This window comes from Alosa sapidissima, chromosome 23 (assembly GCF_018492685.1).
Source record: "Alosa sapidissima isolate fAloSap1 chromosome 23, fAloSap1.pri, whole genome shotgun sequence".
Classification (NCBI taxonomy): domain Eukaryota; kingdom Metazoa; phylum Chordata; class Actinopteri; order Clupeiformes; family Clupeidae; genus Alosa; species Alosa sapidissima.
The window spans coordinates 24,606,195-24,620,547 of NC_055979.1; the positions used below are offsets into that span (position 1 = coordinate 24,606,195).

General features: G+C 44.9%; 1 protein-coding gene across 2 annotated transcripts in view; it reads left to right on the forward strand.

Annotated features, from left to right (window-relative positions):
* Nucleotides 1-91: 91 nt before the first annotated feature.
* The window catches only part of arhgef7b (Rho guanine nucleotide exchange factor (GEF) 7b), a 35,582-nt gene continuing 21,320 nt past the window's right edge, over nucleotides 92-14,353 (forward strand). Inside the window, exons 1-6 of one of the 2 annotated variants that reach the window (XM_042080992.1) lie at nucleotides 92-428; nucleotides 1,666-1,749; nucleotides 6,330-6,414; nucleotides 6,806-6,939; nucleotides 8,251-8,446; nucleotides 10,609-10,697. In XM_042080992.1, coding sequence (XP_041936926.1) covers nucleotides 264-428; nucleotides 1,666-1,749; nucleotides 6,330-6,414; nucleotides 6,806-6,939; nucleotides 8,251-8,446; nucleotides 10,609-10,697 — 753 coding nt within the window. In that variant the 5' untranslated portion in view covers nucleotides 92-263. The remainder of the gene's footprint in view (nucleotides 429-1,665; nucleotides 1,750-6,329; nucleotides 6,415-6,805; nucleotides 6,940-8,250; nucleotides 8,447-10,608; nucleotides 10,698-14,353) is intronic. The other variant, XM_042080993.1, reaches the window with a different exon arrangement.

Genomic DNA, 14,353 nt, shown 5'->3' on the forward strand with positions numbered 1-14,353 from the left:
ATCTGCATCAGAAACGGCAGCTTATTCAGGTTTGCTGGATAACTGAGAACGGTTGACAGTTTGCCAAAGGGAACCTGGAGCGAAACTAGACCTGCCAGACAAATCTAGGCAAATCGTCATAGCGTCCAGGAGGAGGGATCACAGGGAGAGGGTGCTCCAAATATCGCACTCATGTAGCCGGTGGTAGATGTTGTGTATAAGCCCTCTTTTAATCTAGTGAACTTTTATTCGGTTACGCTTGGAGGTCGTTTGTGAATGTGGCCATGAATCCCGCTGAACAGACAGTTACGTGGCTCATTACATTGGGTGTCCTGGAATCCCCGAAAAAGACCATTTCAGACCCAGAAGGATTTTTACAGGCATCTCTCAAAGATGGGGTGGTCCTTTGCAAGCTGTTGGAACGACTGCGCCCAGGGTCCGTCGAGAAAGTAAGGTTATATTAATATGTTGGGCACCCAAGACTAAGGAAAATATTACGCACGCAGCTGTCAAGGCTTTACCTAACCATGTTTGTATTTCATAGGGAGAGTTAGTTGGTTTAAATAAATAGCATTGTCCTGATGACAGGAAATGCCACAGCCATAAGCACAAGCGATAGTAACAGAGGCTACCAAACAAACAGGACTAGACCAGAAATGTGAGTTTGTTTAGTCCATCTTTTTCCTTCATCTACAAATAATTTCAGGATCCCTATTCATGGTTAATTTCGTTAACTATAGGCCATTTATGGTTTTATGGATCCCTTTAAATGACAAGGATATGTATAATTCTAAAACGTCCTCCTATAACATAGTCTTTAATTACTGCTGATTTAAGATATTCCCTCTAATCTAACCAACATAGTGCAACTGATATACAGAGTCCACATGAGCTGGGCGCCATTGACAGAGATCATTTGAGGGGAGGAATACCCCCAATTTAAAGGAACAGTACCATGATTTAGTTATTAGGGCTCAACGACAAGTTTGTTGAGCCATCCCACCATCCCATCACTACAAAAAAAAAAAATAGATAAAATAAATACAGATGTTTCTTCATAATGCATACAAAATTAACTTAGTCCCAATAAATCCACTTAGGCTGAGAGAAATAAATACATGTAGACACTTTTGAATTACCCAAATCAATGATAGCAACCTGTGATGTACAGAACAAATTTCAAAATGTAAAAAAATGCATGAACCTGTAATGTCTCAAATAAAGTCCATTGCTAAGGTCTTTACACATTTCAGATGCAAGAGCATCCAGGAAACCAAACAGTCATCCTAGTTGAACAGATGCATCCAATAACAAGTCATTCGGGTAATAATATTAGTGGTAGTGCCACTAAAACAAATTGAACCTGCTGTTGCATGTTCATGATTTTTTAAATGTTACAGCCTATGTTTGCCTATCAAATTCAATGTGCCTGCATGATTTACACACATGCTTCCCAGCAACTATTGTGGAATATTAGAACGTCATTTCCTCTTTTCCAACCCTACTTCCCGATTCTAAATACAATTACATACGTTTTCTCCATGCAGATTATAGTATATGTAATATGAACTATGTAAATATATGATATAGTGCTCACAGTTTTGAATGTCAAGAAGCCTAGAGTTCCCGAATTGAAAAAAGTACGGATCGGGATTGGTAACGCGGTTCGCTTTTCCGTCATCACAGATTTGTCAGGAACCAAGGAACGACTCCGACTGCCAGAGCAATATCAGAGAGTTTCTCAAAGGCTGTACTGCATTCCGCGTGGAGGTGAGTGTCAATACTTTGAATCTGTCAAACTGTGCAGGTTTTCACATGCTAAATGATCGCAAGAATATTACAGTAGCCTAGTTACGAATCTGTAACATAAATGTAGGTGAATAATCCGAAGGACAGCTCCCTGGGTGGTGTTCAAACAAGAAAGAAATGTATGGAATAAACATTTGTTCTTCATTGTGCATATAGACTTCCTTGACGGTTCACCTTTATATGTGTATCTGAGTGGGGAAAACCCCCTCAAAACACTGTTGTTAGATTGAAGTGAGCACGACTTCCTTCTGCTGCTGTCACTGCCTATCCGGATTTACTCTACCTAGCTGCCATCTGTAGCCTGTGGGCCTGGAATCCCGTTGAGAAATGTTGTCGAGGTGTAAATCAGCGATGATCACATTTCCTGTTTGAAAATTAGCGTTGTTTTACACATATTTTGTCGTCACTTAAACCTGCAGGATGGTTGTTCAGAAAACCCAACGTGCTATGGGCTCTAAACCAATGGGAAATGTCCCCCCACCTGACATTTGTGTGGGAAGAGAGACAGATGGGGCAGAACATGTCCTTCTAGCTTTGCTCACGTAGTGGCCTGGGCCCGGATATAGTAGGTGCAGCCTATGGGCAGATCAGGTAGCTGAATACTCAGGTGGCCTTCGTCGGGTTTAAGTGATAATTGGTCTGTTGTATATGTCAAAGAATGTTGTCTTGGCATGCTACTACACGTTACATGCCATGCGTCATGAACATTACCAAACGTCTTGGGCTTGTGGAGGATTTCACATTAAGTGGTTTGTAGAGACAGCACCCTATAGCCTACTAAATGGCTAAGAATGCTGTAGAGAAACCGTGGCACAAAAAGATAGAATAAAAGAAGCTTGATTGTTTGTGCAGGGCCATAGTTGCTCTAAGTACCCGCTTTTGAATTGGACTTGAAATTGGATTCTTGTCATATTTTGTTGTCGTCATGTTGTTAGTACACTCATGTAATATTATTTTGGTTATGTTATCACATTTGATCTATCTCTATGCTATTATGTGACCTGTAGCCTGAACTGTGTGCTTGATCGCCATCCCCCTTTTTAAAAGACTATGATTGAGATGTCTCCTTGCTCACATTCTCAGAGCCTCTGGCTCCTGTGGGCCTTGTAGACGGTGGCAGACGTTGGTATGGAGCTGTGGTCAATTCTCCACCCCCAGCTGTGCCTCTGCATTTGACTTTGACAGTGTAGCAATGAGGAGATTTACACAAAACCTCCTTTGTCCCTGACCAAGTAGTCTGGCTGATGGACTCTTCTCCATTTCTCTCTCTTCTCCTCTTGTCCTTCCTAGCTCTTTCCGTAAATGACTTTTCTGTCCGCATGTGCTATTTGGTAAGTAGTGCAGTAGTATCAATGACATTGACACAATGAGATTGGACTAAAATTATTTTGGATTCAAATGAAAACGGAATAGTGTGGATGTAGCCTAAGAGAATGACTGATGATCGTGTTACTGGACCCAACCTTCCAGTAAGCCATAAGGCAATAAAGATGTTTTTGTCCAGCGACTTCATTCCTACTCTATGTCAGTTAGCATGGATAATGGTAGTCAGTCTATAGTATTTAGTAGCTAATTAATGTATGTGGTGGAAGTGGTGGTGCAGTGCAGTCACTTGTCATTTAAATATATGAATGTTCATTGTTACATGACTATTTAAAACAATACCCAAAGGGCTCCTTATGGGAGTCACAGGAAGTCTCACCAGTCACAGTTGTGTACGCTTATATGCTTGTAAACACATGGGGCAGCCATGGCCTACTGGTTAGGACTTCGGGCTTCGGGCTTGTAACCAAAGGGTTGCCGGTTTGATCCCCGAACCAGTAGGAAAAATGTGGGCGGGGGAAGTGGTTGAGCACTGCTCTCTCATTACCACATCCATGGCTGAAGTGCCCTTGAGCAAGGCACCTAACCCCTCACTGCTCCCTGAACGCCGCTGTAGCAGGCAGCTCACTGCGCCGGGATTAGTGTGTGCTTCACCTCACTGTGTGTTCACTGTGTGCTGAGTGTGTTTCACTAATTCACGGATTGGGATAAATGCAGAGACCAAATTTCCGGGATCAAAAGAGTACTTATACTTACTTACTTATACATATGACTGTAATCTACACCATACTCTCCTGCTGTTGTTTATGTTGATTATATATCTGAGAGATTAATATGTGATTGTTAACTGACATGGTTCTTAGCCTGGTGTGCAAAAAGTCAGACGTGATTGAGGTCTGTGTTGGAAACATAGACTAAGTTGAACAAGTGTTATCGGGCTTACAGGAAGGCCTCTGTGACCCAACCAAAAATGTAATTTGTTTCCATTGTGCTACCTTGCTGGTAATACCCTCGCTCAGGTCCCCAAGCCCCAGCTCATACTTCCTGACACAGACAACATACTGGCTGACACTGGCTAACATCTCTTGTTTTAAAATGATGTGGCCATCAGTTGCAAGCGAGGGGTCTCTGTGTGTGTGTCTCTCTCTCTCTCTCTCTGTGTATGTGTGTGTATGTGTTCAGTTGCAAGCGAGGGGAATGCTCAGATTAGCTAGTTAGCTGAATGACCGTTGTTTTGGTGCACAGCTGACCATACTGCTTTAAATACTCACTCTATCTTTTACTGAAACAGCGGGATGCTAGGAGGCAAATTACCAAAACTGTGTGTCTGTGTATGTGTGTGTGTCTCTCTCTCTCTCTCTCTCTCTCTCTCTCTCTCTCTCTCTCTCTCTCTCTCTCTCTCTCTCTCTCTCTCTCTCTATGCGTGTGTGTGTGTGTGTGTGTCTCATTCTCTGTATGCGTGTGTTTGTGTATATGTGTGTGTGTTGAGGGGGGGTACATGCTGGATGAGATTAGTGATTGCTCTCTGTGTGTGGACTGTAGCAGATTAGACTGATGGTAATCTGCTACAGTCTGCCTTTAGGCCAAGAGAGGTCAGACGGTCAGAGTGTGTGTGTGCGTGTGTGTGTCAGGGTGTGTGTGTGTGTGTGTGTGTGTCAGGGTGTGTGTGTTAATTTGTGTTTGTGTGAGGAGTAACACTATCATTTTGATGTAGTTGAAGTGGAGTAATGAGTATTAATGATTTGTTTTTCTGTGAGGTCAGCCCTGTAGTTGTGCATCACACATTCCCACAACACAGAACAGAAGGGAAATGAAGGAATGATCTTCACTTATCACACCATCTCACTCTACACATACACACACACACACACACACACACACACACACACCATCTCACTCACACACACACACACACACACACACACACACACATGATGCACACACACGCAAACACACACACTCAAACACACACACTCAAACACACACACACACACACACACACCCGTGATGCGCACACAAACACAAACACTCAAACACACACACACTCACATATTCTGTGAAGCGTTCCAATGCCAGGCTGCGCTGTGCTGTCAGCATGTGCTCCTTTCTGATAGTCAGTGAACCGTGTGTGTGTTTGTGTGTGTGGCCATGTGTGTGTGGCCATGTGTGTGTGGCCATGTGTGTGTGTGTGTGCTGTGTGGCCATGTGTGTGTGAGTGGAAGAGCTTGTTTGGTTGTTGTCTGCAGCCACCACATTTTTATACACATTTTAATGTAGGCTCCATCTGTGTCGTGGATATTGGGCCGTGATGGCTGTCTACAGTTGCCTTAAAGGCTGGGTTTGACCCAAGCATGCTTAGGAGTTCACCGTTCTTAATAATGGTTGTGATGTCCAGAAAGGCTGCAGACCTGGGAGCCCCTTACTGCATGCTTTTTAGGGCACTACACTAACAAATGTCTCCTGAAATAAAGGTGTCCATCATAGCTCTAGCCTAGAACGTCAGTTGTACAGTGCAGTGCAGTACAGGATCATGGTCATGTGATGTGATGTCATGTTTAAGGGACAATAGATGCTATTTCTGCACATGATGCATGTGAGTGTTGTGTTAGTGTAGATACATCCAAAGCTCTTCGGTACGTCTGCCAGGGATCTGAGTTCACTGATTACTTGCTTTCCCACAAAGGGGATCATTTCAACCAGGTGTGACTCTCATTCAAATATAAGTATATACTCTTTTGATCCCGTGAGGGAAATTTGGTCTCTGCATTTATCCCAATCCGTGAATTAGTGAAACAGACACAGCACACAGTGTACACACAGTGAGGTGAAGCACACACTAATCCCGGCGCAGTGAGCTGCCTGCTTCAACAGCGGCGCTCGGGGAGCAGTGAGGGGTTAGGTGCCTTGCTCAAGGGCACTTCAGCCGTACCTACTGGTCGGGGTTCGAACCGGCAACCCTCCGGTTACAGGTCCGAAGTGCTAACCAGTAGGCCACGGCTGCCCTAATCTACTGTTTCTTTGTTAATGATTGTAAATTGGCTTTTAGGATTATTGAGGGGCTTATAACATGCGGAAGAATGTGCTGCTGTCCTGTTTGTTGGAATCCTTTCGAATGAGCAGATTTCAGGAAAAGACCTTGTTGATTTGTTTCTCCTAATGTACAGGAGTAAACTCTCTCTCTCTCTCTGTCTGTCTGATTCTCTCTCTGTTTTTTACAGACATTTGACGTCAATGACCTGTTTCAGGGACAGAACTTCACCAAGGTGTTAAATTCCTTGGTGTCGTTGAATAACGCTACTGCAGGTAAAAATACCCTTCCAGTCTATATGGAACTGTGTGTGCGTGTGTGTATGTTTATTTATATAGAGGGTTTGGATACATTTCTGTGATGGATGTCCTGGAATGAGTGATTTTTTTGTGGTTGTGAAAGTGTGAAGTTGTGGTTGTTTCTCTGTTGAAAATGTTGACAATGCCTTCCCCTGCTCAGTGGTCTGTTTCTCCCCCCCTTTCTCTCCCCCCTCTCCTCTCTCTCTCTTCCCTCCTCTTCCTCTTCTCTCTCTCTTTCTCCCCTCTCCTCACTCTCTCTTCCTTCTCCTCCCTCTCTCCTCTCTCTCTTCCCTCTCCTCCTCTCCTCTCTCTCTTTCTCCCCTCTCTTCTCCTCTCTCTCTCCCCTGTCCTCCCCCTCTGTGTTTAGATATCGGGCTGCGCGGAGACTCTGTATGTGGCCGTCACTCGTCCACCCATCGGATTAAGTCGTTCGAGTCGCTCTCCTCCCACGCCAACCACGGTCGCTCCTCAAGACTCCAGCACCACCAATACCGCAGCCTGGTGAGTGGACAGTGCAGACTATGGCGTCTCTGAGTGGACAGTGCAGACTATGGCGTCTCTGAGTGGACAGTGCAGACTATGGCGTCTCTGAGTGGACAGTGCAGACTATGGTGTCTCTGAGTGGACAGTGTGGCGTCTCTGAGTGTACAGTACAGAGCGTGGCCTGGACAGTACAGAGCGCGGCGTCTCTGACGGCTCATACACACAGTTGCGTGCGTTGCAGTGCTGGGGACACATCCCGTTCACTTTACATGGGCTTACGTCATCCGTTGCCGAACTGAATTGTGGGTCCGTTGCGTTGCGTTGCTCCCGTCGCTCGCGTTGAGAAGTTCAGCTGTTCCTGCACCGACGGACGGCACCAGCTAATCAAATTTCAAACAAGCGAACAACAGACGGCACCAGCTAATCAAATTACGGTTATACCTTAAGTCATTTACATAGCTACCGTCGGGAACACCCACTGGCATGCGTTGACAGAACGCAACTGTGTGTAGAAGCCCTGAGTGGACAGTATAGAGCATGGCGTCTTTGAGTGGACAGTGCAAAGTGTGGCGTCTCTGACGTTGTCCATTATGCGCTGGAAGGCCTGGTTATTGCACTGTGTAGTGTTCACTGTCCCTTTTCATTGGTTTTAGGCTAATTGGGTGCCCAGGACATTGAAAAGAGACACAAAGGGGATGTTTCTTTGTTTTACTTTAAAAGAGATAGAGGTTAAAAAGATAAAAAATAAAAGAGGTAAAACCCAAAAGTTGAAAACCAAAGAGAAAATATGTTCTTGGAATGACGTGGAAAAGTAAAAATGAGTAGGGTTCAATTCCATAACAGATTAGTAGGGTTCACTTCCATAACAGATGAATTGGGTTCACTTCCATAACAGATGAGTAGGGTTCACTTCCATAACAGATGAGTAGGCTTCAATTCTGTAATGAATGGAAAGAGGAAGTGATCCATAGAGCTGCTGTAGACTGGAATAAGAGGCAGACCAATCCCTGATGAATTAAGCTCCTGACAGGACAGCTACTGTTGCCTAGACAACGCTATGGCCAGCATGCTGTGCAGCTCTCCTGTGGGAGGACTGGGAACCAATGACAGAACTGCCACGAATACCACGAATTATAAAGGCCTGTTATCGTTATAGGTTATGTGTGGACGTTGTTATTCATATTAGCTAGAGCGATACTTTTTTGCTGTTATCGTTATGGTTATGGTTCTTAGTGGGAACGGCACACACACACACACACACACACACACACATGCACACGTTACCTGTGAACTTGCGTTTATCTCCGCCTTCCTTGATGGGTCCTCTAGGACATGTCTGACAGTGGTGGCCAGCACCTGGTGGTGAAGGCGCGCTTCAACTTCCAGCAGACCAATGAGGACGAGCTGTCCTTCTGCAAGGGTGACATCATCCAGGTGACTCGGCAGGAGGATGGCGGCTGGTGGGAGGGCAGCCTCAACGGCAAGAGTGGCTGGTTCCCTAGCAACTATGTACGCGAGGTCAAAGGTAAAGTCAGCCAGGTGTCTGTCTTTATATGTTTGTGTGGGTGTGACTGTAATAGTGTTAAAGTGTGGGGGTGGGGGTGTGTTGTATTTGCGTGTTGTGTCTGGTAGATGTTATGCATTTGTGTCTGGTAGGTGTGATTGTGTGTGTTTCACCTGGGACATTTTACTTGGAATGTCATGATTTGTTTGTGTGTGTGCGCCCATGTATGCACATTCTTGGTTTCTGTGCTTGGATTCATCTATGTGTAAATGTTAGGATCTAAGTGACACCAAATCTAATGATGATGATAGTGACATCAAAGGTCCGTCTCCTCCTCATTGGCTCCCCTGCTGTTCCTGCTGCAGGGCATAAACTATGGAGATGTTGTAAAATGAACTGCTAAGGAGCTTTTTTTAGGCCTGCAAATGAATGTTGGCACACAACAAAACCTTGCCTGTCCTTTATGGAGGAGATTAGATAGGAAGTCATTTCCTGTTTGTGTTTTTTAGGTGGGCTATTCTCTGATGCCTCTCTGAAGCATGCATACAGGAGTACTTGCGTGTGTACCGTTTTCTCTCTGGAATTTCCTCTCATATGCTGTGTTTTATTTAAAATGTCATATTTAATATTTAAAATCTTCTATATTTTACTGTTGAAGACAGATAAGGTTGAGGTTTCACTGCCTTTGTGCTGGTACAAAGCAGTATTTAGGACAGTCATCCAAAAGAGAGACAGAGGAAGGGGTATAGAGAGCGAGAGAGAGGGAGACCGGGAGAGATGTGTGTGTGTGTGTGTGTGTGTAAGAGAGAGAGAGAGAGAGAGAGAGAGAGAGAGAGACAGAGAGAGAGACAGAGAAAGAGACAGGGACAGCCCTAAGCTTCAATGAGTGCCCACCCCCAGTCCAATCCATTAAAAGGATGACTTGAAATGAAGAGGAAAAAGTTATTGACCCAAAGGGCCAGTGCCAAGACTGAATTAATTCAGGCCAGCTTGGCTTAAGTGGTGCGCCAGAAGTGTGAGCTCATATTAAACCGTTAGAATATTAAACAGCATAATCTGGGAAGCTTCATCCTACTCACTCACACACCCCGAGTCTGTCCTAGCCAGCAAGGGGACGTCATATCCCTCCAGTATGGAAAATGCACTGTATGGAAAATGTCGTATGTAAAGGGAAGACCAATTCAAACCAAACAGCTGTGTGTATTGTTGGCTATTTGTGTGTGTGTGTGTGTGTTTGTGTCTGTGTGCTTGTGTCTGTGTGCTTCTTCCATTTCTGTGTGTGTGTGTGTGTGTGTGTGCGTGCGCATATGTCTGGCTGACAACAGGCCGTTCACTTTGGAAAAGCAGGAAGGAAACGCTCAGCTACACACAAAGACAGGAAACCAGCCCCCGACCAGGGGAGCACAGCTTCCTCTTCCATCCCTGAATATTCCCTAAATATTCCTCAGCCGTTGTCACAGGCTCCTTTGTGCCCATTCAGTCACGTCCAGTTAAGATCTCCTCCGTCTAAATGACCATTGCAGAAGTGCATCCTATAGTGCTGTGAGATGGTAGACACACACACACACACACACACACACACACACACACACACACACACACACACACACACACACACACACACGCACAGACATGGGCATGTACAGAGAAACAAGTCTCTGCTCTCTCTGTCTTTCGTTAGGAGAGAGAAACGAGTGTCTGCTCTCTCTCTCTTTCTTTCGTTAGGAGAGAGAAACGAGTGTCTGCGCTCTCTCTCTCTCTCTTTTGTTAGGAGAGAGAAACGATTCTCTGGCCTCTCTGCTGTCTCTCTTTCGTTAGGAGAGAGAAACAAGTCTCTGCTCTCTCTCTCTCTCTCTTGTTAGGAGAGAGAAACAAGTTTCTTTCGCTAGCAGAGAGCCTACGCCTCAGGTTAGGGGGCTAAAGTGGAGCACCGGGAGATCTCATTTCTTCTCAGTGCACACAAACAACGCTGCCGGTTCCTCCCTGAATAAATAGTAAATGTTATATTCTCTCTCTCTCTCACTCTCTCTATCTCTCTCTCGCTCCCGCTCCCCCATCAAGGCCTTCCAGGAGGGCTCGACTCGCTGTGTTCTATCTAATGGAGATAAAATGGAGTCCAGATGTTCATTCGAGTGTTTGACCCAATTTCTTCTTTTCTCTCTTTCTGTCTTGGTCTCTTCCAGACAAATCAGTTTCTCCCAAGTCGGGGACCCTCAAGAGCCCCCCCAAAGCCCCGGAACCCACTGCCATTAACAAGACCTACTATAATGTGGTAAGTGTGTCTACAGTGTATGTGTATGTATGTATGTTTTTGTAAGCTTTTGTATGCTGCTTCAGCGGTGAAAGTGCCCTAATGGTCAGATGCATAGTGCCCTCTGCCGCTCCCTAAACTGCACACACAGATAAAGACTGCATCACAATCGACCAGTACAGACACAGGAGCAGCATACCATGCCACTTTATTTAAATAGCAGAGTTTAAAACAGTTGGAGTTCAACCCAAAGTCATTTGGTCAAATACCTCTAAGCAGTATGTATCAATCCTCGAAAGAATTTCTCTAGAAAGAAATGTCTGTATGAAGACAACAAAATGAAAATAAATATTTCTACTTATTCTTGTATTCTATATTTGACTCTTTCAGTTAGATGTCTTTTAGAGACTTTTAGTCTTTTTCCTTCAGTGCTATTTATCATATATGAGTACTGTTGTTGCAGTGCAAAACTGCTGTTTTATTTAGCGTAGAGATGCTGTGTCCCAGTAAATGGCCAGTGGAGCAGCATCCTTCACTCCTTATTAAGCATTTGCTAAATGCTTACAAATTATAAAAGGCATTTCATTTTGAAATCTTTTTTAATTTGGTAAAATTCCCAAAAGTGGTTTTCATCATGCAAGATTCTATGACCCTTCTTCCAATTGTGTAAGTAAAAACATGTACATGTAAGTGTGTGTGCGTGTGTGACCTAAATCAGTTTTCCAACCAATGGACTTCAGTGCTGCTTCAGGCCTGTGTCCTTGCCTGGGGTCTGTGTGTGCGTGCGCATGGTGTGGGGGAGACGCTGTGTGCGTGTGTGTGTGTGTGTGTGTGTGTGTGTGTGTGTGTGTGCGTGCGCATGGTGTGGGGGAGACGCTGTGTGCGTGTGTGTGTGTGTGTGAGTGTTATATAGGTCGTTTCTTCCGTCTCACTGGACATGCGGACAGCTGTGCCCGAGGCTGTGTGTTGTCTGGCTGCGCTGGTCTTTCTCTCACACAGCTCACACGGGCATACTCTCTGCTGTGTGTGTGTGTGTGTGTGTGTGTGTGTGTGTTTTTGTTGTTTGTTTGTGTGTGTGTGTTGTTTGTGTGTGTGGTTTGTTTGTTTGTGTGTGTGTGTGTATGCTGTTTGTGTGTGTGTATGTTGTTTGTGTGTGTTTGTGTGTGTGTGTTGTATGTGCGTGCATGTGTGCTTGTGTTGTCTGGCTCGCAGTGCTGCTGAACTGATCTCTCGTGTGGTCCACACAGTAGTGTTGTGCGGGCCAGATTTAGACCCACGGGTTGACCCGCGGGTCCAGCGGGTTCGGGTGAGACTTCCAGGTAAAATCGTGGGTCGCGGGGTGGGTCGGGTCAAATTTGATAGATAGGCTAGCAACGTTCTGTGTTAACATATTCATGTGCGTGTGTGGTAGGCTAAAGTGAAATTCCCTCCTGTTCCTCTCTCCTTCTCCCTCTCTGTCTAACATGCACACCAAAGTTGATTGGATACAAAAATACCCCATTGGAGGGGACAAGCCTAGCCATATAATAAAAAATAAATACACAGTTGTTTGAACTAATTATCCAGACGATAGCTTTAATTAGCATATATTTCATAAAACATCTATGTAGGCCTACCCGAACAGATAACAATTAGATCCTAACCACGATTATCTGGCAACGTCTCTGCTGCTGTTGCGTGAGTTATTTCCACGCATGTTGCCACACTCCACAGACGTTAACACTGGCCTGTAGGCCAATTGTGTTTAGTTTATAGTATGTAGATATTGTGCTGCCAAAATGAGAGACAGAGAGAGAGAGAGAATGAGAATGGTGGCTACTTTGTTTTGTCCAGAAAAGTCCAGACTTTTCCCGTTTCCAGTTTAACAAAGCCATAATGTTTTAGACAAGGCTACATTGACTTCACTGCATTTATTTATTTGGTAGCCTACATGTAGTATGTCTTGTGAAGTAAAGTAGGCTAACATTAATTTTGACTACATGATATTGATGCAACCATGTATCATTAAAATTAGGAATTTGTGGGTCGGGTTTGGGTTGATGTTAAACATATTTATTGTCGGGTTGGCCGGGGCATATTGGACCTCCAAAATGGGTCGGGTGGACGCGGGATATAAAACCCCTGACCCGTGCGTCACTACCACACAGGCTCGCTCTCCGCTTCTCCTTGGCCACCCGGTGCAGTCGATTGTTTTATCTTTCTCTCTCTTTTTAAATCTCTGCCCATCGCGTCTGGCTCCATCCCAACAGCTATGTCAGCTCTCATCACTCCTCCTTTCACCATTCTTCATCCCTCCCTCCCTCCCTCCCTCTGCCTCTCTCTCTGTTAGAATGTTCCAAAGAGATGTTTACTCTTGATCAGGTTTCTGGGCTCCTGCTGCCTCTGACAGAGACCTGTCGTAGTGTTTCATTTGTCTACAGAGAAAGCAGCAGGGTTTCTATTTGACTTTGGGTGAAGAACAGGCCCTAAGGTGTGTGTGTGTGTGTGTGTGTGTGTGTGTGTGTGTGTGTGTAGGTGCTGGGAGAAGGTTACCCCTGTGCTCTTGCTTCACTCCTTAATGGAGCCATATAAAAGTTAAAGGCAACAGAAGCCCGTTCAGCTGGATACACTGGCCTCATTCTGGCTGAAAAGAAGAGTTTGGGAGGAGAAAGAAAGCTAGAAGAGGGAGGGAGGGAGGGAGGGAGGGAGGGAGAGAGGCAGGCAGGCAGGCAAAGATGAGGATTCTGCCAAGTCAGCCAAGGCCTTAGAGAGAGAGAGAGAGAGAGAGAGAGAGAGAGGGAGGGAGGGAGGGTGGGCTGTAGCTTACTCTGCTCTTCAGGTCATTGCCCTGTCAGTCCTCCCTCAACATCTCCTCTTGGTCATCTTTCTGATTGAAAAGAGAAGAAAAAGGCCTGATTGCTCCCGCAGATAAGGGGCTCACTGGCCCAGCATGGACACAGCCATGGCACTGATGAGAACACAGCTGCGGTGTGTGTGTGTGTGTGTCCAGTGGTAGAGTATTAGTGGACCGTGGTAACGTACAGTAGGAACTGGGCTAGCATGCAGTAGCCAAGTTAAAGGAATTATCCGGAGTAAAATGCACTTTAGATCAATTTACGGATGATTGGGAGTACATACGTTGAGTTGACATGAAAAGTATAGTATATTGATACTTTTGATCCCGTGAGGGAAAATCATGTCATTCGGATGTGTTTTGACAAAGTTCGATTTTACCGTTTTTAGTCAAAACTCGTTAGCGTGGAAGTGAGAAGGGCATATTATTTCGCCGCTACAAAACGCTATTTTTATACCTCTTCTACAGATCCAAACAACATTACACTTACGTGGTAGTGAGTAGAGGGTCCCTAAAGCCAAATCGAAGTATCCCGAGGTCTTTATGTGGTCGGATAGAGAGTCCAGAATGAATTTCATCAAGCCAGTACCTTTCCGGAAATGTTGCCATCTATGTTGCCATCTTTGCTGCCATCTTTAGGGGAAAGTCCGTAGGAGTCGATTGCCAAGTGTGCTCTGGAAATTCACAATTTCGTCGCCGTTTAAAAAAAAAAAAAAAAAACATAGTCCAGTCCATACAACTTCATTTCAATTTCAAAAGAAATACTGGACTATGTTTTTTTTTTTTTTTTTTTTTTAAACGGAGACGAAATTGTGAATCATCCGTAAATTGATCTAAAGTGCAT